At 62.7% G+C, this 22,969-nt stretch overlaps 5 protein-coding genes across 5 annotated transcripts; all 5 read left to right on the forward strand.

Moving 5' to 3' along the window:
• Positions 1 to 329: 329 nt before the first annotated feature.
• Positions 330 to 3,161, forward strand: LMXM_12_1160 (conserved hypothetical protein; the record flags this gene model as incomplete). Its single annotated transcript, XM_003873144.1, has 1 exon — positions 330 to 3,161. One exon carries the CDS (start codon positions 330 to 332, stop codon positions 3,159 to 3,161), a length of 2,832 nt encoding a protein of 943 aa, XP_003873193.1.
• A 2,103-nt stretch (positions 3,162 to 5,264) lies between these two features.
• Positions 5,265 to 7,322, forward strand: LMXM_12_1170 (conserved hypothetical protein; the record flags this gene model as incomplete). Its single annotated transcript, XM_003873145.1, has 1 exon — positions 5,265 to 7,322. One exon carries the CDS (start codon positions 5,265 to 5,267, stop codon positions 7,320 to 7,322), a length of 2,058 nt encoding a protein of 685 aa, XP_003873194.1.
• A 2,166-nt stretch (positions 7,323 to 9,488) lies between these two features.
• LMXM_12_1180 (conserved hypothetical protein) lies at positions 9,489 to 12,089 on the forward strand (the record flags this gene model as incomplete). Its single annotated transcript, XM_003873146.1, has 1 exon — positions 9,489 to 12,089. One exon carries the CDS (start codon positions 9,489 to 9,491, stop codon positions 12,087 to 12,089), a length of 2,601 nt encoding a protein of 866 aa, XP_003873195.1.
• Positions 12,090 to 13,736: 1,647 nt separating this feature from the next.
• LMXM_12_1190 (conserved hypothetical protein) lies at positions 13,737 to 18,554 on the forward strand (the record flags this gene model as incomplete). Its single annotated transcript, XM_003873147.1, has 1 exon — positions 13,737 to 18,554. The coding sequence occupies one exon, from the start codon at positions 13,737 to 13,739 to the stop codon at positions 18,552 to 18,554; it is 4,818 nt and encodes a 1,605-aa protein (XP_003873196.1).
• Positions 18,555 to 20,337: 1,783 nt separating this feature from the next.
• Positions 20,338 to 21,960, forward strand: LMXM_12_1200 (hypothetical protein, unknown function; the record flags this gene model as incomplete). Its single annotated transcript, XM_003873148.1, has 1 exon — positions 20,338 to 21,960. One exon carries the CDS (start codon positions 20,338 to 20,340, stop codon positions 21,958 to 21,960), a length of 1,623 nt encoding a protein of 540 aa, XP_003873197.1.
• Between the last annotated feature and the right edge of the window lie 1,009 nt (positions 21,961 to 22,969).

Below are 22,969 nucleotides of genomic sequence, written 5' to 3' on the forward strand. Positions count from 1 at the left end.
TCGTCGCTGTGGGGGAGCCAAAGAGGCGTTAGGTCAACGGAAGACAAAGCCGGGCGCGCGCGTGCGAGAGACAGTGAGCCAACGCGTCACGCCGGCGCCCATTCGTGCGCTCTCGCCGTGAATTATACTCTGGCTGACCGCTCCTAAACAGGAAGCCGTCGGTATCCGTCTCTGTCCGTGTGCGCATGGTGGCGCAGCGAGGAAGGAGGTGACAGACGAGATCTTGTGTCCCGCCTCTCACGCACTTGCGTCGCTGGACCACCGCGCCTTCCCCCCTCTCGACACACCTCTCCAAAATCGCGTCTTTCGCTGCGTTGCGGTGCGCAGACATGGCGGAAGGGCTGGCCTTTGTGTACGGCTGGGTGAGCGGCATTGCCGCCGTCCTCATATGGATTCTCTACGGCACGGACACGCTGCCTCAGCTCATGCGCAGCGCCAGGAACGTGTGTGCGCACGTTCCAATTCTGTCCTACCTCGTCAAGGGAATGGCAGCGCAGCAGACCGGCGACAACACATCGGTGTTGCACTCATTCTTTCGATTCGATGGAACGGGTGCCGATCAGGCCTTGGAGGGCCTGCGAGGGAGCCCCATGCGAGTGAAGCCAATCACGGCGTCAGCGGCGTGTATGATGAGTTGGTACGGTCCAGATGGGACCATCGGCCCCCCGGTCGAGTGCCTGCTGTCACTGGAGAACAATTTGGTCACCGTCTATCAGCTTCTGCACTTGACAGACAGCGGCACCGCCATCATGGCGTCTGGCTCGTCCAGCCGCGGAGGCTTTCAGTCGAAGTCGAAGGACGCGCACCGCGACTCCAAGTTTTTCCGTACCGCCCCAGGCTCCACGGTGGTGGAGCACAGCAAGGGCAAGGTGTGCTTGCTGAACACCACCGTCATGGAGGTAAGGCAGTTTAACGCCCCCAAAAAGACGGCAACAGTCGCGGGCGACCAACTGAAGCCAGGCGCCGGTGATCGCGGCGCCCGTGGAGCGAGTGCCGGCGAAGCCGCCTCTGCAAAGGTCTCTTCAAAGACCCCGTCATCTTCCGGCTGTCCGGGGACATTCAGCGACGGCGGGCTTGACAGCAGTGGTGCCCAGGTAACCGAGCACTTGGAGGAGACCCTGAGTGAATCGACGGCATCCGGGAAGGGCTCGACGAGCAAGCAGAGCCTAGCCGGAAGTGGTGTGGCCGTGCCCGGCGCTTCGGAGGCGACCGCCGCGAATTCGATGGCTGGCGGTGGCACATCCGATTCGGTTTTCACGGGGCGGGTGCTTATCTGGCGCACCGTGGATGGTCGTCCGCTTTTCGACTCATCCACGCCGCCGCCTCAGTCGTCTCGCGACCGAACAGCCAACAGCACCTTCGCAGACGCCTGCAGCCACTCGGCGCCGTTCTCCACCTCCCATTCACATCGTGCTGGTGAGACCCGCACACCCGTCAACGCCCGATCGACCGAAAGTGTGGATGGCCGCAGCACCATCTCCTCGAACAACGCGGATGATGGCGATGATATCACCGTCGCTGACGGCGATGGCAGCAACACAGCTTTTGAGAGACGTCAACAGCAGGCTCACCGTGCTCGCTCTCATCAGCAGTGGCGGTCAGTGATGAACGACATGGCGAGCTGGTCATGCGTGATTATCAAATTCGAGCGCTCGCGCGAGTGCGAACGGTGGCACACACTCTTGTCCGGGCTCAAGGAAGCAGAAGCGTGGCACAAATATGCCAAGACCCTGCCCAACCCCGACACCATCAACACGTTCCTCAGCCGCTTCTTCTTCCAAAACATGCGCCTCGACGCCTTCTCCGGCACCCTGATCGAGCTAATTCGAAAGCAGCTGCGAGACCTGCCGTTGAAGAAGTTCCCGCGCGACCTCGGTGGTGACCTCATCCTTGACGATCTCCTCATCGGGACGCAGATTCCTTGGATCAGCGACGTGTCGGAGCCAAGGGTGTCGGCCAACGGCGAGGTCGGCTTCGACTTCAACCTTTTTTACAAGGGCGGCGAGGGGGGTCTCTCGCTGTTCTTCCGACTAGCACTCACCTACTGCGGCATCCGAATCCCGCACGTCGTCTTCTCTGTGAAGCTGTTGGAGCTGGAGGCAACCATGCACGTCAGTATCGGGCCGCCGCCATCGAAGGCGTTCTGGGTTGGCGCCCACAAGCCCCCTATCATTCGGCTCGAAGTGCACCAGGGCTGCGCCTCTGGGAGGGGCGTGCTGCACCGCGTACTGACGGCGCTCCCAGACCTCAGCATCATCATGACCAACCTCGTCAAGCTGTACCTCTTCTCCGACATGGTGTTGCCGTACATGGACGACTTCCCTCTCCCAAGTGTCGTGAAGTCACCAAAGGACTCGTTCGCCGACCTGCGCGTGCGTGCCTTTGACTGGCAGCGTGCAGCGAAGATCAGCAGCGCACCGCACCGCGGGAGCGTTGCTAGCGGGGCAAGCAGCAACAACGGAAGCCAAGAAGGCAAGACAGCTGAGAGGCGCACAGAGCAGCAGGCCACCAGTGGCCGCGGGAGCCCGCTGACTCCGTGGCGGTCAAGCGTCTACAGCACAGCGACGACGCCGTCATTCGCCTCTACAAGGCCCACGTCGAAGGGCACAGTGACCTCCGACGGCAGAGACTCCTTGCAGCACGTAATTGCCGATAGTCAACCTGCAAGCAGCAGGGTGAATGCTAGCGCCGGGGTGAAACTTCCCGCACCCGCCTCGGGAGACAGCGACGGCAACACAGGTTCCTTTACCAGCAGCTGTGATGCCAATGCATCTATCGCCGTCGGCCCGCTACCAACCCTTGGCTTGCACTCCAGCAGAATAGGGTCGCAGGGGGCCCGAGATTCACCGACGCTGCCGCCGGCTCGTGCCACTCAAGATCGTGGAGGCGATCAAACCTGGCTGCCTGCCACGCACCCGTGGAACCATCCCGGCTCATGCAACGCGTCGGTGTCGAGCATACCCTTGTCCAACTCTGCGATGGACGACGACCTCCTCTGCACCAACAGTACTTGCAATAGCGAGTCCGATAGGGTCCTGAGCGGCGCATCCAAGAAGCGCTCTGTCACCTCGGCTGCCATGCGCAACCTGAAGAACCTGCTCAAGGTAAAGGGCAAGGACATGACCCGCGAGTCTGTGTCGCGGTCGAAGAAAAAGAGTTGAGGGATCGTATGCTGAAGGGTGCGGACCTGAGGTCGCTGCGGTGGCCAACTCTCCACACCCGCGTCCGACTCGCCTGGCTCTAATGCACGGCGGCTGCCTTCTTCATGCTTTCATGTGTCTGTTCCTCCGCCCTCTCCGGATGACGGGAGGGAGGGAGGGAGGGGAGGCCAGAGCGATGTATTGCCACTGATGCCAGTAGGGGATGCCCTGGATGGCGTGGCGTCGGAGTGGCCTGCCACAGTGCACAGTCCTGCACCATTCATGTCATGGGGGAAGTGTCCAAAGGGACTCGAACATATCCTACCCGACCCTCGCTACCCGCCTCTGAAGGGCGCCTCGCCCCCACCCCGTGAGATGCAGCACTGGGCGTCACGCGAAGCGGATGAGTTGGGAGAGCTTGAGGCGGAGGCCATGCTTTCATATGACAGAGCCGGCACATCGCTGTAGCGCGCGTGGCCACAGCTGCTATCGCACCAGGCGATAGGGCCTGTGACGGGCCGGGTAGTGTGAAGTCGGAGCTGGACAGGCAGGGAAATGGATACGCTAAAAGAACGAGATCGCCTTCGGTGCCGTGACCATGTCTGTGCTTGTGTGCTCTGTGTCCTTTCCTCTGGCGCCCCTACAGAGATTGCACGGCGTCGTGGCAACGGCTGGTGTGCAGTCCGCGATGCTGCTGCTGCTGCAGACATACGGATGCGTGTGGGCAGCTCGGGTGTTTGCCGCCGTGCTTTGCTTCGTGTGTGTGTCTGCTCCTTTTATCCGTGTTCGCCTTGCTGCTGGAGTCGTCTCCCATGTTGCCATGCTCGCTGCCGCTTGCTTGCCTTCTTGGCGCCGCCGCTGCTCATCTCCCCCCTCTTCCGTCCGCGGGTGATTCGGCGGCTGTCAGACACGGCGGCATGACAATGGCGCGCTCAAGGATGCTCCGTCGGTTTGAAACGGAAACGGAACAGGCACACACGGTGCGTACAGTCGGGTGCCGCTCCGTCGAGAGAGCGTGTGCGTGCCGCGCTCCTACTCGTGGTTACGCCTCAGCGCTGTTTTCTGCTTCGCGCGTCACTTGCACAATTCTCGGTGTCACGCGCGCAGCCACCCCGCCCGCCTTCACGGTGTGTGCGTGTGCGCGCGCGAGGCGAGTTAGAGGCGGCTGCTGCGTCAGCTTTTGCAGGACTGGTTAAGCCGTTCGCTCCTCCTCGCTGTGCCTGGTGCCGCCTCAGTGGGTTGTACGGTTCTTCACCGTCGCTCTCCCGCAGATTGGATTCCCATGCTCTCCTATCCTTTCCCATCTCCATCTTTGGCCCGGACACGGCGCGTCTTTGCGGTCTGCACACTCCCGCGGTCCGGTGGACCTGCGCACACACTCTCCCGGTGTGTCCCTCACGCGATACCATGCCACATTGGACGATCCTGCCGTAGCTACGCTAAACGCGCCCACACACGTCACCGCGCCTACACCGAACCATTCGCACCGTGCTGAGGCGCGAAGAGCTTCGGCTTATGCGATCTCCCCATCTCGGTACTGCCCGTGTCCGCTGCGCTGTCGTACGCGCGCGCGTTAAAGTGACTGCACCTGCGCCCACCCGCGCGCATCGGTACACCGCGGCACTGCTCTCCTCCTGGAGGGGAGGGAGGGGAGGGCGCACATTGTCATCTCTCTCTAGATATCGTGTGCGCAGGTGATCGCGCCTTCTTTAAGGCGTTGCTGTCCCTCTCTCTCTGTATATTTGGCTGCCTCGCTGCGAGCGCGCGCGTTGGCCAGTGCGCCTCAAACTGGAGGCCGCCACGCCTCTCCACGTACCCGCATCCGCGTGCCGCTTCTGGGAGGACACTCCATGTGGGCTGGTGTATCTTGCTGCACGTCGCGCTTGCTGTCTTTTCCGCGTCGATTTTTTGTATTTTTTTTTCGCGCTCCGCTGGACGCGGTCGTGTCGGGGTCGGCACGTGCGCAACTGCAGGCGTGCGTCGACGTGTTTGGGTCAGCCCATCATCAATCTGCTCGAGAGGCAGTCTACGACCCACCCACCCTCTCCTCCCTCCCCCGCGTCCGCCGCTTCGCGCCTCGCCATTGCTTGCCAACGTTCGCCCTCCTTTGTCTAGTCCGCAGCCATGGGTATCTTCACGCTTCTGGCGTTCTTCTACGGAACCGTCGGTGGTGCGACGAGCTTCCTCCTATTGTTTTTACTGTTCTTTCGTAAAACCGAGCATGCTCTCTCCGACACGGTGCGCAAGAAGGCACGCAAGCACGCCGAGTTTGACGCCGTCGCCAAGGAGGCTGCGGTGGTGGCCCCCGCTAAGGTGGAGACGCTGTGCAAGATGGTCCGCTTCGACGACGGCATCGTCGGCGATGCGATTCAATGCCGCATGGTCTTCTACGGCAGCACCATCGACGTGTATAAGGTGGACAAGCTTTGCACGCTTCCAGATCACCGCCACGAGGTTGTCTCGGAGCACATGCTAGGCCGCATCAACCGCGCCTGCGTCAGCGTCACCTCGCAGCGCATTTCGAAGTACCACCGCCACCGCAACCAGAGCACGCGCTATGCCGCCATCAAGGGCAAGTGCACTGTCCTGAACCACAAGGACGGTATGCCACTCTTCCTCGAAGATCCGAACGCGATCCTGAAGGAGCGACTGCGGTGTGTCAGGGAACGGCAGGCGCATGAGGCCATGGTGGAGCAGCTGTGCCGCCGATCTCGGCATGACGGCAAGGCGGTGACGGAGAAGGAGTTCGCGATGGAGATGCGGCGTATGCAGTGCGAGGCGTATAATGAGGGGTGCGATCACTTTGCCACGGCGGCAAGAGGCTTAGGCTACCAGCACGATTGGACGGGCATGAACACCACCGCACCGCGCGGCAGTGGCGCCCCCCACCCATCGGCGTTGAACTTGCAGTGTTGCAGCTCCGGTGCCGCGGCAGGGCGCCGTGGTGCAGACGTGTCGCCACGGGGGGAGGAGGAGGTGCCGCTGTCACGATGGACGTGTGTGGCGATCAAGTTCCCAACGCGGCGTGTGCAGGAGCGATGGCTAAACCTGCTGCAGTCGACGCCGGAGTCAGCGCAGTGGCACGACTTCATCACCCACCTGCCCCAGATGGATGTTTTTAACCTCCTCATCGCCCGCCTCTTCTTCGAGAACTCGCGCGCGAACACGCTGCACGACCTGCTAGAGGAGAAGCTCAAAAAGAAATTAGCGCGTGTGTCAAAGTCTCTACCGCCGAAACTGCGCGGCAACATCTTCCTCGACTCGCTTGACGTCGGAGGCGAGATCCCGCTCATCAGCAACGTGAGCGATCCGGTGCCATCGACGTGCGGCGATACCGAGTTCGACTTCGACGTGCTCTACCGCGGTGGCCTTGCGCTGAAGATTCGATTCTCGGTCCTGTACCGCGACATCCGCGTGCCGGACATTATCTTCAGTATCAAAGTGCTTGAGTTGGCGGGTCGCATGCGCTTTGCCGTGGGGCCGCCGCCGACGCGCAAGTTCTGGCTTGGTGGACCGCAGCCTCCGCAGCTGAGACTGGAGTTCACGCAGGAGGTTGCCTCGCATGACGGTATTTTGAATGCGGTCCTGAGGCTGTTGCCGGACATGAGCAAAATCGCGTCGAACATTGTGAAGGTGCTGCTGTTTGAGGATATGGTGTTCCCGAACATGGACGACTTCCCGTGGCCTATTTTCGGCGAGGACAGCGATGACGACGATTCGGCTACCGCGTACAGCGACGTAGCGGACACGGTGAAGCGCGACGTTGAGCATCGAGGCGCGACACCTGAGATGCCCTCCACACCACCGCTGCGACCGATACCGCATTCCGCCTCGCCTCCTAACGTAGCGGCACCGCAAAGCTACTCCAGCAGCTGCGGCACCTTTGACAGTGACTGTGGCGCGGGTGCGCTGTCGCTTACTCGATCACCACTGCTTCAGTCCTCGCTAAGGACGAACTCGACGTCGTCAATTAGCACTCTGCCCCATGGACTACCGCCGCGACCGCCACGAGTGGCCTCATCTGAGTTCCTGCACGGGAACGCCGTTCGTGTCCCAACGTCGCGGGCACCGAGGCTGTTGGGCAGCCCCGCGTTGTCGGGGCCCCACTCGCGATCTCTGTTGGACAGCGGTGACGATGCTTGTCGCAGTACGTCTGGCACCTCGAGCCATGGTGGAAGGTGAGGTCAGCGGGGTCGTTCCTGCTTCCGCGATGCCCCGCCACCGAATCCGTCATGATGCGCAACGGTTGGTGAGGACCGTTGCGAAGTGAGCGGAAAAGAGCGCACATGCGCAGGTACTGCGGTTCTGGAGGTGAGTGCGGCGCCGTCACCGGCGATGACTGACCGGGTTGCGGTAGCGGTCATGCCTATACCCTTCACGGCAGTGCACTACCCACACAGTTTGAACGTACGAAGAGTAGACATCAGCATGCGCTGCTGCTTGTCGGCACAGAAATGGCTGCGTGCTGTGCGTTGGCTGCACCTTGTCGACTCGCCAACGCGCTCCAACGTTGTGCAACGGGTTGGGGGTGGGTGGGTGGGGCGCCAATGACAGCGAGTCACGCCGCTTCAGCGCACATCCCATCTGCGCATGTGAAAAGTCCCCGACTGAGGGACACGCTCGTCTCTCTCTCTTGTGGGCGCGTGTCCACACGCTGCAGCGGCCCTTGTTGGGATGCCTTCGCTCGTGCGCGAGGCTGCCGAGCATTGTTTCATGGATTTGTGGTGTGCAAGCAGCAGCAGCGGCGGCGTGGCGATGGGGGGGGCGGGCGAGCAAGAGGGCACGTGATATACATGCACACATTACTTGCTGCCTTGTTTTCCTGCGCGCGCCGCATGCAAACGAGATTCGGTGAGCAACGAGGGCTCGTGTTTCCAAAAAAAAATGAAATAGTAGGGGAGAGGGAGGGGAGGGGAGTGCGCACACGTGAGGGAGAGGCGGCGTTTTTCGAATGGTGCTGCTCTGCATCTCCCATTCATACGTCAAGGCGCTGCAGGTGGTGCGGGGAAGGGGACCGCTACGGAGGACGGCATCGTATAAAAGGCCTGCCTCGGTTTATCCTGGAGGATACGCGCACACATGTGTCGGGGTGTCGCTGTTTCGAAAGAGTCGCACAGGCTGCATTTCACATGCCCGTGACCACGCCCTCCGCCTCTGTCATCATGTGTAGACGCGGCGAATATCGCAGACGTGTCACACACACGACACAGCTACAGTGCCCTCACCGCGTCCGGGGATGGTCGACAAACCCGTGCTCTCCTCCGTCACTACGGCGCTTCCCCGCATTCACTGTTTTGCCAGCGCCGGTGTGCCGCACCCTGTACTGCGCATCGTTCGAGGGGCTCTTCGCTGTGCTTCGCCCACTTCTCAGGCTGTTATTGCTCTCTCCAAGCCGACGGCGCCGCTGCGCTACCGCTCTCGCTCCCGCTAGCGGCTATCCAGCGCACTGGCGGGCCCAGTCACGGCCGACTCGGCTGAAGAGGTTGTGGGGGAGGCGGGATCCGCGGCATGTCAGGTCCTTGTCCCACCCCTGACAATCTCGCTGCTTGAAGCAACGGCTGCTGGCCCCCGGCGCACGTTGTTCGTTCGCTGTGCTCCTCTGCCTCGTCGCCCTCACCGCCACTAGCATCATCGCGACCGTCGTCCTGCGGCATCACTGCGCCCCTCTGCTCCCAAAGACCCACCACTTTTCATACGTCCCCGCGCAAGCGGTGCTTCACTCCTATGCGCTCTTTTTCAGGCAGAGGGAGAACAGAGGGGGGGGGGCAGTGATGGGGGAGCACGCCAACAGAGATGTCCACCAACGCCCGGGAACGCACGTGGGCGTGCTTTGCACCCTCGTTAGCTGCGCCCCACGCTCTCGCCTCCTACCAAACGGCAACGCTCGCGGCACGCTGTGTAGGCAGCCCGCAGAGGCGTAGGAGGAGGTAGTTGCATTGGCGTGTAGGAAGAGTGATCGGTGAACGGCGCGCCTGCGCACAAGCGGCTTCCGTTCGCGTACTTCTTGTACGGGTGATGACGATCGAAGCCGAGGATGAGCGCCTACGGCGACGATGATGACCACCGCCAACCCATGTTGTGCGTCGAGGTGTATGGACGGCATGCGATGGCGAGTGCCTTACTCTTCCTCATCTTTGTACTCTACGTCCTCCTGCCCTCCTCTCGCGTTTTACGGTTTTCAATTTTCTGCAACTTCGCACCACGCGCGCTCTCGCGTGTTTCTGCTGTCTTGTCCTCCTCTTCGTCGCTGCGCACTTCTCCACATGCGCAGGGGACGGAGGACGCACACGCATACATCCATCGACACAAGCGGGGCAGTCACACGAAGGAGAGGGGGGGGGGGCAAAGATGCCGCCGAAGCTGACCTCCAAGAACATCTTCGATGCTCTCTTCGACGAGCTCCCTGCAGATGCCTTCATTGACACCGGGCCGGCCTCTCTCAAGGAGGAGCTCATGCTCGAGGCGGCCGGCATGCTCAGCAGCACTGGCGAGGGCACCAGAGGTCAAGGCAGTGCCCAGAGGGGCGGTGCCAACGCCTCCAACAGTAGCGGTAGTGGAGGCGGCTCCACGAGCTATCGGCGGCACCTCCTCCCTTCAACCTTTGTGGCGGCGACGGCGGCCATCGTGCGCTCAAGCAACCGTTCAGCGCTCGTCGCGCCAGAGGACTCCGCAGCTGCTGCAGGCGCTGCGGCTGCTGAGCAGCGGGATGGCCTGCACGACACCGACGTTCTGGACGCCGAGGACCTTGAGGACGGTACTTCATCGCCGCTGTCGGCACAGGCACGCCCGCCAGCCTACACTTCGGCGCCTTCACATGCAGCGGAGGTCTGCTGCGCCAGTGTCTTTCGCAGAGTTGACGATGACGTGGATGGCCGAAGTGGGGACCACTTTGCAGCGAGGCGGCGCGGCGGCGACGGTGATGCCACGGAGGCGGAACGAGGTTTTGACATGCAGATGGACGCCGAGGACGACGCGGTCAAGGAGGCCACCAAGTACGCCGGCTGTGTGGCGGAAACGCATGCGACCGAGGAAGCCAACACGGAGCAGCAGCCGGGGTCCTTTGGGCAGCCGATCGGCGGCGGCGGTAAGCTGAACCCGCTTGATGCTCGTCCTGTAGCGGGCAACGCAGGTGCCGGTATCGGGCCCGGTGTCGGTGTAGTCAACAGTGGCACCGAGTTGTCCGTCAGCGGCGACGCTGCTGCTGAGAGGACCGTACCTGCGACAGCGACGAGTGTTACCGCGCAGTCGACAGCGGCCATCAAAGCCGCTGAGCTGGTGGCGGTCGGGGCGTCGTCAGCCGCCGTCTCCGGAGCAGCGAGTCCGCATGGCGAAGGTCAGATCGGCGACCAGGCACTTCCCTCCTACGCGCAAGGTCGATATCAGGCTCGCGGCGCAGGGTATACATCCGCCAATGGTGGCCAGACCGTATCTGCAGGAGGAGGACCCCTTCTTCAGCGACCTCTCGGCGTTGCCCGCGCACCACAGCGAGGTGGCACTCTCACGGCGGCCGAGCAGCTTGCCCTCATGCCTCCAGGTCTCGATCGCGTGTACACCGGTGCCTGCGTCATGTATCGCCACCCGAAGAACTTTGGCTTCATCTCGCCAGACATGGGCGGGCCGGACGTATTCTTCATCACTGACAGCATTGCCCTCTCCTTCACAAGACTGGCGCTTCGGGCCTTCTACCTGCGCAGCGGCATGCCAGTGCCGCCCTCCGTCGCCGCCGCGTATCGTGTCGGGGAGGCAAGCGACAGCTCAACGCCATCTGGCGGAGATGGGACACCGATCAAAGGCGCGGCGACAGCTGTGGCGAACTCTGCAACGGCAGCGGACGCGAACAGCACGGTGCCAGCTCAAGTGTCGGCGCCGACCCCCGCGTTCCCCGGAGCTGCAGCAGGCGTCAGAGCTGCCAGAGATAGACAGGCAACGATTGCCGGCGCCGTGCTTGGCGAGGAAGGCGTTCTCGGGGCCACAGCTGTGTTGGCCACTCGGGCGGGGGACGCTGGCGACCGCATTTCCATACCGCCAACCACAGCAGAGGAGCTGACGTGGGCGGAGACGGCTGCTTCTCTGCTTACCAGCGCCACCGCGCGGCTTCTCCAGTACCAAGTGGATCAAGGCATCGGCGGCGGCCTTCGGGTTGGGGATCGCATGAGCTTCGTCGTCACCCGCAACCACGCCGCGCGTGGCGGAAACGGCCGCCTGCTGCGTGCGGAGTTCATCCGCGGTGTGCCGGCGATGCAGCTGGCGATGCCCCTGGAGCAAAGCTGGTTCCACCCGTTGTTCCCTGGCGCTATCGGCCAGAAGACCAGCGCTCCGTACGGCGCCTCAAGGCCACCACTTCCCCCTCCCTCGTCGTCCTCCGCTGAGGGCGCTGGCAGAGACGCGTCGAGTACAGGGGAGCCTCTCGCCTCCTTCGACTCTACCTCCACGACCCTCACTCGCTACACCGGCTGCGTGCGCACGTACGACGCAGAGGAGCAGCGCGGCTACATTCGCTGCGATGAGTCGGATTGCAGCGGTGGCGGCAACACGCCTGATGTCATCTTCTACGCGCACTCGGTGCTTTGGGACTTGATGCGCTGCCCGCCGTTGAAACGGCAGGTGAGGGAGAGCATGCAGCTGGCCTACAGTGTATGCGGGACGGAGCGGAACGGCAAGTACATCGCTACACTCATCACCACGCCGGACGGCGAGCCTTTCTGCGAGGAAAATATGACGTTCGCTGAGAACGTGCTGCCATTTTTCATGGCTGAGGGAGGTGGACCGAGCAGGCGGCGTGGACGTGACGAGGACAGTGGCGGTGTTGGCAGCGGCCGCGCTGTGATGGGCATGGACGGTGGCGCCGGCGCAAGTGCCGAGGGTGTTGGAGGCGACCGCAAGCGTGCGAAGGCAGCGGAAGACGACATGTTACTCCTCTATGCCGAGGATGACTACCCGTTCATGTAACCCTGCGTGTTTGTTAATAGGTCAAGGATAGGGGAGGAGGCGCGCTTGTGCGTCAGCACTGACGCGGTGCTCGTTGAGGACGCCTGCGCATCCCCTTGACTGTGCTTCGTGCCGTGTCGGTGACCATGGCGCCTCTGGAAGGAGTGGAGGAGAGGGGTCGATTACCCTTGCCGTGCGAGTCGGCGGCGTGATGGTGTGTAGGTGCGCATTTATCTCGGAACATGCGAAAGAAGAGCTGCCTTGGTGGCCGTCGGAGTGCTCCTGATCTCTTTTCCTTTTGCCGTGCGCAAGCGCTTGAGGTGTTGGTGCGAGCCGCGCACTCATCGGGTTGCGTGGGTCAACGGCGGCACTGCGATGGGCCACATCGGATGACGAGCAGCGCACCGTGCCACCGCCCACGCGCCACCTTCGCCCGTTTCCAGATTGATGTCCGAGATCCCCGCCGTCGCTCTCTCTGTCTGTCTCGGCTTGCAATACGACCTTCCCCGCTTCTCCCCCCATCTCTACCTTGCCGCGTCTGAGTCTCCTCGACACGCGCCGTACTCCTCAACCAATGGATGCACATGCACATGCGTGCTGCTGATTCCCTCCTCCACGTGGGTCTGAGGACGAGTCGCGGTGCACACACTGCTTCAGCACTTCGCCTTCTCTGCCGAATCCTTCAGCAGCGCGCCAACACGGTGCAGGCTCGGCCCACATACACAGACGTACGTGCGCGCTAGGAGTGCGCGTTGTGCGCGAGTGGCGGGCGAGCCCTCGGCAGGCTTGGCTGCCCGTTTTCCTCAAGTGCCAAGGACACCGACAGGGAGTGGTCCTTCGCTGTTGCAGTCGCGCTGTCGCTCCTAGTCGCCGCTGAGGAGAAGGTGCGCCTCATCCCTCCCTCGTCTTTATCCTGCCTGCGCTTTCTCGCGACTCTGTCGACTCGGCTCTGCAGGGTTATCCTCGTCCTTACACGAAACACGTTGTTGCTAAATCTGCTTGGCTGCAGCGTAGGCGGGTCGCGCCCTCGTTTTTGCGTCCTCCCCGTCATCCTCCCCACTCACTCACGGGCACGCGTGCGCCACTCTCCCGCTGGCGCGCCAGCTGACAAAGACCTTCGACAACTGAAAGGCGGACCCACTTCCGTGCTGCTTTCGTTCTCCACTCCTGTGTGACCGCCTCACACCCGGCGGATGGCTCTCTTGGCCGCTGCACCGCCCTCCTCCCTTCTTCTACCTGCGCTTTGCCATTCGCGCCGCCCTGCTTGATCACCGGTGCCCACACCGTGTGTGTGCGTGGCGGGTGCTGCCAGCGCTGCTGGAACGATAAAGCGAGTAAGGCAGCGGGAGAGCGTGCAGGGCTCTGGCGGACGGGACACCTGGTCCTGCTCAGGTGGCTAAGGCGACGCGCGCGCGCGGGGGCTCGAACTTCAACGCGATTCGTGGACGCTGCCGCTCTACATCTTTGCTCTCTTCCCTTCCCCGCTTCTTCGGCCGCTCTTGGTGCTGGGTGATCGAAGCTCCGCGTTGCGGGGTCACGCGGCGGACCTTCGGTCGAGCTGCTCACTTCTGCTGACGCATTGCCCAGGGTCGCTTGTATCCCGCATCCCCCCCGCTCCCGCGCCTCTCTGCAGCGGTCATCCACCGAACTCGCGCGCGCTCGTGAACAATGCACTTTCATGGCTCCAGCGGCGGTGACGTTGGGGACAGACCGTCGTTTTCTTGTTTGCCGCCGACGATTTGCACTGACTCTCCGTCGACAGCTGCAGCCGCGCCCCACGGCATCCACGGCCAGCAGAACGGCATGCCGCCTTGGCGCTACTTGTCGTCCTACTCGAAGTGGATTAACTCCGCATTTCGCCGTGCCCTGCACGGCGCGCATGCAGCCGCCCTGAAGACCTTTGGACGGAGTGATGGTGAATGCGCTCGCAGCGGCAATGGGGTGCGCGAGTCTTCGTTGCTCCCTTGTGCGGTCGCACGCTGGCTCCACACGCGGTACGAGGCTCTGGCAACTACCCGAGCGTGCGCAGTGATTCTCCCACAGGACGTCGACGGCCCCTTCGTCGTCCACCTCACACTTCTGCTCGTTGGCTGGGAAGTGATGCAAGCGACATCCCTCTACCTGCGCCATCGACGCGCGATGCGGGTCAGTGCGAGGGCCGAGGCGGAGGCGACGCAGGAGTGTGACGAGAATGCAACGGATGCCGAGGAGCCAAGCGACTTCTCGACCTCGCTGCAATCCGCGACCGCGCAGGTGCCGTCATCACCGGAGATGGAGTCGGTGCAGATCGGGAGATCACTCCTGCCACGAAGCTCGAAACTGGCGGTGCGCCGATTGTGCAGCTATTGGGCACTTATCGAAAAGGCGGTTCGAGCTGCGCCGCGCAAGCGCGCTGGTGCGCCAACGAACGTCGCCGCTCTTGGGTGGTTCGTCGGCTCTGAGGTCGACGGCCGCAATTTGGCCCAGGGTGGAAGGGATCGGCGCGCGTTTCACCGGCTCACCTCGGATGGAGCTCCGCACGGTGCGGAGACGGTGCTCGTGCTGTCGGACGAGGCCGCGTTCCCCGTCATGAGGGAGCCAGGGGGGCGCCCGAGAAGGCAGCCAAGTGTGACGTCAGGGGCCGCGTCGCTTGTCACAGCGGAGAAACCGGCGGAGGTGGCGGAGCCGTGGAGGGTGCTTCATCTTTTGTGGACTGACACGGTGCGCTACTCGGTGACATATACCAAGCTGCGGCAGCTGCTGCTCAGCTGCACGGTCGCTGAGATCGCGGAGGTCTTTGAGAGCGATGGTGATGCAGACAGCTGCCGAGGCGGCCTCTCTACCGCCTATGGCACACGCGTTCTGCAGACCATGTGGAGGGGTAGAGGTAGTCGCAACATCTCGGACGAGGCGGCAACGAGCACAGCCCACTGCGTCACAAGCTCCACCTCAGGCGATGTCTCACACAACTGCTACGCAGACCCGCGCATCGCTGTGGCATGCGTGGCACTGACGTGGTACTTGTCACTCGTGCGCGAGGTGTACGATGCGGTTATTGTGCACGAGGACGTCCAGCGCTGCGCAGGCGCGCTCGAGGAGCTTGAGGAGCACAGCAGGGCCGTGTATCAGCACGGCGTACAGGTCGGGCTCGCCTTTTTCCAAGAGGGGGTGCACAGCATCTCGTACCGGGGCGTCGCGGGCGCGAGCGGCGGTACCAGCGGAGGCTGTGCCTCTGGGCAGCCTCCCCGTCATGAAAATCCAATGGTGCGTCCCGATGGCGTCAGCACTACTGACGGCCACGCGGCGCATGGGGCGACGAGTCCGTCTGTGTCCATGGCAGCGGGCGTGCATCTCACCTGCCACCGTGCAGGGAACAGGAACAAGTTACGTTGCAGCGATGCCGCTGACAGTCCACGCGCCCTCTCAGTACCACCGCGCGGCTGTGCGGAATGCGTTGTAGCGGGTGCGACGCACATGCCTATCCGTGTGGCCTCGCCGTGGGCATGCTGGGCAGAGTTGAATGCTGCACTAGCTGCTCTGCTGCTGCGGCGGCGGCTGATGAAGCTGTTGCACGTGCGAAGCCTCTTCTCCTACATGTACACCGGTAGCGTGGCAAAGATGGTTTCCTGTGCCGTGCTGACGGGGCTGACATGCCTTTCTTCCCGCATGGCAGCGACCGGGCAAGTGGTGCGTGAGGCCATCAGCTCGAACCTGGACACATACTATCGCACGCACGGAGAGCTGTCGCCACCAGGCAGCGATCCCGACAGCGGCAGCGGACCGCCCCACGGTGGTGCCGTGCCTACGCAGCAGCGCATCTTGGCACTATGCCTGCTCGAGTGCATGCGTCTCGCTGTGAACACGGTACTCACGCGCACCACGCACGCGTACATAAACATGGCAGCCTCGCAGCGGCGCAACACCACGAAGGCGGAGCTCTACGAGGCCCTGACACGCCTGCCTCTCGCGTTCTTCGACACGCACTCCTTCGACGAGGTGGAGCAGATTGTCTACTACGTGAACGATATCGAGGGCGTGGAGGTGCACGTGCACCACTACGTCTGTGACCTTGTTATGTCGCTCTTTGCAGTGCAGCACGCGCTCCATCAGCTACCGTGTCGGGCACGCCTGTTGGTGGGCGCCACGGTCGCGGTGTCGCTCACCGTAAAATGGATCGGACAACGCATCAAGCAAGGGGTGCAGGCGGCGCAGCGCGCCGGAGGAGTGCTCCCGCCGTGGCTACGCGGCTACGAGCTTGGCGGCGTTGCACCTGGGACGGCGGAGCTGGACGCGCAGGTGGAGGAGAACATGGAGAGCAATGCGCGGCAAGGCGGCGTCATGCTGCGCGGGCTAGACATTGTAGCCGTGCTACCGCAGCTCCGCCCGTACGCGGCGGACCTCAGCTTGATGCGGTGGTGGACGCACCATACCTGCGCGTGCGGCGCCGCGGCCGGGGCGACGGAGGCATCAACATTTCTGCAAGGCCTGCTGGTGCTGCCGTCTCAGGCGTACGGTCAGCTTCTGCCGGCGTTCGGCGGTGCGCTCATGACGTTTACGGACTGGGTACTGCCAACGCTCGTTGCCAGCTACGGCGCCTCCATGGCGTTTTGCAGTGTCGATGCGCTGAGTCTGTCGAATAGGCTCATCGAGGCAATGCGGTGCGTCGGCGACACGGTCGATGCCCTGGTCGACGGGCATCGCGTCGCGGAGGTGGTGTTGCTGAACGCTTACAAGGCGAATATTCTGGAGAGGGTGCTGGATGCGCGACGGTGGGAACCAACCACAGCCGAATACGCGAGGGGCTTCGACCTCCGCGGCGAGGCGGACGGACGCGACCGCGACAAGGACAAGTATCACGATGCCGGTGCGGGTTGTGCGACACGTGAGGCGGTGGCCGGCTCGCCGCGCTACCACCCGCGGCGCCACCTGCTGGAAGCGTTGCGCCGTGCCGACCCCCAAACAGTCACGACATCTGCACCGTCGCTCATGCGGCGGTGGATGCATGTCCTGAAGCACAGCTGTGACTGGTGCGTCACACACGCCCCATGTATTCCGGTTATGGGAAAATGTCTGCGACTTGCACGACGCGGGCTTGCAACGATGGGGCTTGTGGAAGGAAACCACCGCGGCAGCAGCCGACGTCCATCAGGGGAGCCCTACCGTCATCACCGCCATCCACGCCATCTTTCCTGCCAGCGGAGGTGTCAGTCACCGCAAGAGGACCCGCAGCCATCTAAGAGTCCTCGACCTCTAGGGCGGGGCAGCGCGAGTGAAATGGCGTCTGCGTGTCTGAGCAACCACTCCTCCGAGGAGGACGGGGGCCGCGGCGTTGATGCCCGCTCCTCGTCGTCGCCATTCAGCGGCGACTCCGATGTTGACCGTGCCGCTTCAGCGGCGGCCGCAGTGAGGCTGCTCACGAGCGGCACAGTGCACGCCGTGACAATGCGGAACGTGCAGTTTTACTATCCCACGGCCCCTACGGTGCCGGTGTTCTTACACCCCATCACGTGCTCCTTCGTGCTCCAAGGCAACCGCGACACATCTTCGCCGTCACCGTCGAATGCCTCGCAGCCGCAGACGCCGAGGTGCAGCTCTAGCAGTAAAGGCCGTCTGGTGTGTCTTGTAGGGCCAAGCGGCCACGGGAAGTCCACGCTGCTCAGTCTGCTGTTGGGCATGTACACCAACTACGGGACGTCCAGTCACGTCCTCGACGGTGACAGCGATGCCAGCAAGGGTGGTGGCGGCGGCGAGGCGCAACAGCAGGGCAGCCCTGAAGCGCGGGATCAAGAGGAGGTGCTCTCCCATCCTTCATCCCCTGCGGTCATTCCGGACATCGTGCTCACGCTGGCGCTGCCGCGTTCGGTGGGCTACTCCTCTGAAGAGCTGGAGGCGGCTGCCCCGCACGATGCCACGCCGACCCCAGCTGCATCTGTCATGTCGGAGGTGGTCTACGAGCAGCTGTCTGTCGCCTCGATCCCGCGCGACATCCTGCGAGGAAAACTTTTCAGCTTTGTGCCACAGAACCCCGTCATCTTTTCCGGGGCCACCATCGCGCACAACATCAGCCTTGAGAATTACGTATCCCTTGAGCAGGACGAACTGCTGGCCGAGATTGCGCAGTGCGCTGCCTGGGCGCACTGCGAGTACATCCAGCGCTTTCCGCAAGGCTTGATGACGTACATTGCCGACAGCGGAACAGGGGCTTGGTCGTCTCCACTCGCGGCTGCAGGTGCTGGAGGCGGCGGCGCTGGTGGTGGTGGTGTGGTGCGCCTCAGCATTGGCCAGGCGCAACGACTGATGATGGCACGTGCGCTATTCCACGGTCGGCGCGGGGGCACCGTGCTCGTGATGGACGAGCCCACGGCGAGTCTGGACAAGGAGGTGAAGCTGCAAATAGTGGGCGAGTGGCGCGAGTTGCTGGACTCTGGTATTGTCTGCGGGGCGATATGCGCAACCCACGATGACGATCTCATCGCGGTGGCAGATCAGGTCGTGCGTCTGCCGTAGCGACGGAGAGGCTGAGAATCGCTTGCATATTGTCTTGGCCAACAAGGAGGGGGAGGGGAGTGTGGCGGGTGATGAAGGGGCGTGAGCCTAGGCGTCTTGATGGGTGTCGTGTCTTGCCCACTCTGTGTGTGCCTGCATCCTTGCGATGTCTGTTTACTGCCCCTCGACTGGGCGCGAGTGAGAGCACGGGCAGTCCCGCAAGAGGCTGCTGATGCTGCACCGGTCGGCTCTCACCAACACAGCATCGAGGAAAAAAAGCAAAGGGAGGGCTTGTCGAAGGGCGCAAGGGTGCCTGTGGAATCGAGCATTCGTGTGAAGTGTGGAAGAGGTGGTGGGTGAAGAGAGCCCGTCTGCCGCTCCTCCATACACTGTTGGAATCATCGCTGTTCATGAACCGGGACGCGTGCGGTTCGGGCTACAGGTTTGGCGGTGCCGGGCATCGCTTCGTGACGCTGAAGTGCCCAACGCGATCCCTTCTCCACTGTGTCTGTCATCTGCGCTCTCACGCATCTTTTAACGTTTTCTGTTCATCTCACGCCGCCGGCTGCACTATTGGGCATCCACCATCGTCCTATCGCTCATCAGCACCGTCCGCCCCGTAATCTTCCTGTTCGCACTCGTCGATGTGCAGCGTCGTCTGTGTCCGCCAGCGAAGGAATGGATAAGGCGTTGCTCGTTGCCCCCCTCCCCCCGACCACGGCGCACCATCTCCGTTGATGCGCTTTGCCGGTGTTGCATTTCTCGCCCTCTCACTCTCTGAAAGCAGTTTTTACCGCTTCAGCGCACGAGAGTCGGAGGGGGGGGACGACGCACACTTGCAGGCGCGGGCTCATGCACAGGGCCTCTGTTTCTTTGCGGCAACACTCGTGCCTCCCCTTCTCTCCTATACTCCATTTGCCGCATCTGATTGCACGCGCTGCGTGTGCCTCCTGTGCTCTCCTGGCTCCTCTATCCCTTATCCTCTTGAGATGTACGCTTTCGCCGGTGGTGGGGAGAGAGCATCTCTCGCCCAGCGCGCCGACACGCCGACCGCTCTCGCTTAGCTTTCCTCACGAAGCACCCTTGTGGGCAATACGCAGGCCGAGATGATAGCTGTGTGTTGCTCCTTGCCCAGCTGGCGTGCCGCTGTTCGTGGCACGTGTTCGCTTCCCTCCGCGTGTCTTTTTCGCTGTGCGCGCGCGGGCTCACGCTCGCCTTGTGTACTCCCGCCTCTGGTGGCGCCGAAGGAACGCCTTCTCCCTCACTCGCCCACTCTTTCCAAATGTGCCCCTGCACTGGCACTGGCTCTGTGTGTGTGTGTGTGAGGGCCTTGCCCGGGGCCACGGCAGATGCTTCGCAGCGTCCCTTTTTTAGGCCGCTGCACGCAATGCATTGGACGGATACTGGTCATGGCGCATGATGGTGCTATCCCCGCACGCAACACCCAACACCTCCGTCTCTCACCTCAACATCTCCACCCGCTTCACGTGCCCTTCATGAATCTCTCTCTCATCTATACATATGTATATATATATATATGTGTGTGTGTGTGTGTGTGTGCACGAGCACACGCGCGCGCTCGCTCTCTGTCACTGTCCGCGTTCTTTGCTCTCCTTCGGAAGCGAAGCATCATCTGTACGCACACCGCGCACATCAACACCGCCGCCTCTCCCCCAAATCCTCTGCGGGCGTTTTGACGCGCTCTACTTCTTCGCACTTTGTGCCCGAGAGACCTCCTCGCTCGCTTTCTCTGCGCATAGCGGCTTCTTTACATTTTTTATTATTCGGTGCTGCACTTCGAGGAATGGCGTCTGTCGGCAGATCCGTGCACACCACCGACCCTGCGGTGACTGCCCTGGACTCCCCATCGTTACTCACCGAGACCCATTTGGGGCGTCAGAGCGCTCACTCGCAGGGGACGAGTTACTCGAACCGTTTGTCGGGCAGCATGCTGGACAGCTCAAAGTCGAATGGTGGCCCCAAGCATGGTTCTACTGCTCTCCTCCACGCGTCCCACGACCTACCCTTGAGTGTGACGCGCTTTCTCTGCCTCAGCAGCTCGTCGAATTCTGGTGCAGCCAGGGAACTTCGGCGCCAGCTGCTGGTCGTGCGCGACTGCTGCGTCGCGCTCGGTAACAAGATCAATGGCAGAGAGCTGCTTTCACTTGGCGGAAGTCAAATTTCGCACAGGGTGGAGGCGACGGCGGACTTCAACAGCTGCCTCGGCGTCATCCTATCCGCTTCTCTCATCTTCCCGGGTGAGACAGAGAGCGTTGCGAAGGACACACTTCGCAGTGTCGTGGAAAGCCTCAAGTCCGCCCAAGAGACCGGCAATGAGACTGTATTCCGCGCCGCCGTCGTCAAGACAGTCAACCGCATTCTCCTCTGCACGCCGCTGAAGCCGCCCGCGCGCAACGCTGCCAAGGAGGCGGTGCGGAGGTGCATTGGGAGGAGACAGGAGCACACTGCACCGGAGCCGAAATTGAAGGATGAGTGCCTCGACTTTCTGACTGTCGAGAACGGCGTTCCGGTGCTGCTGGAAGATGTGTGGGGGCGCTGGCGGCGCTACTTCGAGGAGGGCTACGCTCGCTACGTGGACAACCTCATGGCTGAGCAGCACCAGGCCTTGGAGGCCGCGGCGGCCGCAGCCGAGTCCGATGGCGAGGAGAAGGACGCGGAAGCCCAGCGTGCCGACGACGTGCTCGCCGCAGGAGGCCAGACCATATCTACAGCTCCGTTCTTCACTCCCTGGCAGGATCACTGGAGGCTGCCAACGAGCGCCTACGCGCAGTTCTGCTACCTCCTGCTCGCCATCTTTTTTGTGCGCACCAAGGACTTCTCGCTCAACTACCTTGCCCGTGTCATGAAGCTAGTGCAGTACTTCACGTACCAGCTGGAGTCGGTGGACGGTGAGCCCATTGCGGTGAGGATGGACACAGTTGCGACGGAGGACCATGCACAGTCCGAGGAGGAAGACGACGAGAGGGCGCAGCCGCAGCCGGCGGGCCCACCAACGGAGGAGCGCACGCACTCCTTGCCAATGCCCGAGTACGACAAGGCGGTTACGCAGCGCACATTCACGATGCGCTGTCGGTCCAGTTCGCGGGGGCTCTCGCCCACGGTGGTGTCGGTGAAGACGGTAGAGAAGCCGCGCCGCCATTGTCACAGGTGCTTCTTAACGGATGCGCTTCCAGGAGACCTGCGCCCGTCGGTCGAGGCGGTGAAGCAAGAGGAGGCTGAGGCGTCCGCCAGGGACTCAGACGAGCACTCGCACCTGCCAGTGGTGCGTCACTCAGACAAGCTGGACCTCCATGATTCCGCGATCAGTCCCCAACGCCAGCGCCACCAGCTCGACTCCTGTGACGCGTCGACGGATTTCATGCAGGACGCGTGGGACCAGACAGCCGTGGGGGCGCTGGAAAGGTGATAGGAGGAGAGCAGCGTATCCCAGACGATGTCACTGGCGACGCGGACAGAGGATGCCGAGACCCTGTGCGAGCCGTTGCCCGTACTACCAGGTGTGTCGAGAGGCGCCCTTTCTCTTCACGTGACTTGCGTTGCACACTGTCACGAGCGACTTGCTTTGTCTTTCCGACTCTCTCCTCATCCGATGACCGAGCGTGTATCTGCGTGTCGTCCTCTTCGCGCGCACACGTCCGTTGACGCTGCTATCAGCGCTGCTGTTCTTCTCTCCTCTTGTTCTTCGACGCGCCTGCGCCTTTCCCCGCCTGCCGGCGCTGGACCACGCCACGACGCACATGGCGATGCCCCACCGCTCCCGAAACAACGGAAACCGTGCTGCAAGCGCTGTCAACTCCTCCAGCGGCCCTCCTTCATGTGCACGCATCCAGGCTATCCGTGTGCGCCCTCCCAATGCGCACGGCGCACACCAGCAGTGAGGCAGGGCAACATCCGCCAGTCCCCCTTCGCGTCCCACTACGAGACCCGCCTCCACGCCCTTCAAGTTGATCACGGTGGGTGAGCTCGATGTGGCACTCCGTGAAGTCCCCGGCGGCTCCGTCCCCGCCGTCGACGAGGCTCACGGTGAGGGTGTCGAGGCACCCCTCGGTGCACGGCAGGGCGGAGCGCCGCTGGCGATCTACAACCAGAGCCCCACCAACAGCCACGTCGCTGCTACATGGAAAGGGGGGACTCCCCTTGTACCTCACCCTCTCCTGCGGCCGCACAACCCCGATGATGGTCCCGCGTCCCACCACCCCCGTGGCATGCACCAGCACTCTGCGCCCGTTCCTCGAGCAAACGACCTCGCGAGGACTGCGCGACCACCTGTAAAGCAGACTTCCACCACAGCCGTGTGTCTTCCGCACTCACTGCTTCACCGCAGCCCCCCCCCCCTCCCTAAACCCCCCGNTGGACTCTCTCCTCCACAACGCAGTGCGGCACCAGATGGGCACCACGACTGGAGCGGTGCTTGT

This window comes from Leishmania mexicana, chromosome 12, assembly GCF_000234665.1.
Source record: "Leishmania mexicana MHOM/GT/2001/U1103 complete genome, chromosome 12".
Classification (NCBI taxonomy): Eukaryota; Euglenozoa; class Kinetoplastea; order Trypanosomatida; family Trypanosomatidae; genus Leishmania; species Leishmania mexicana.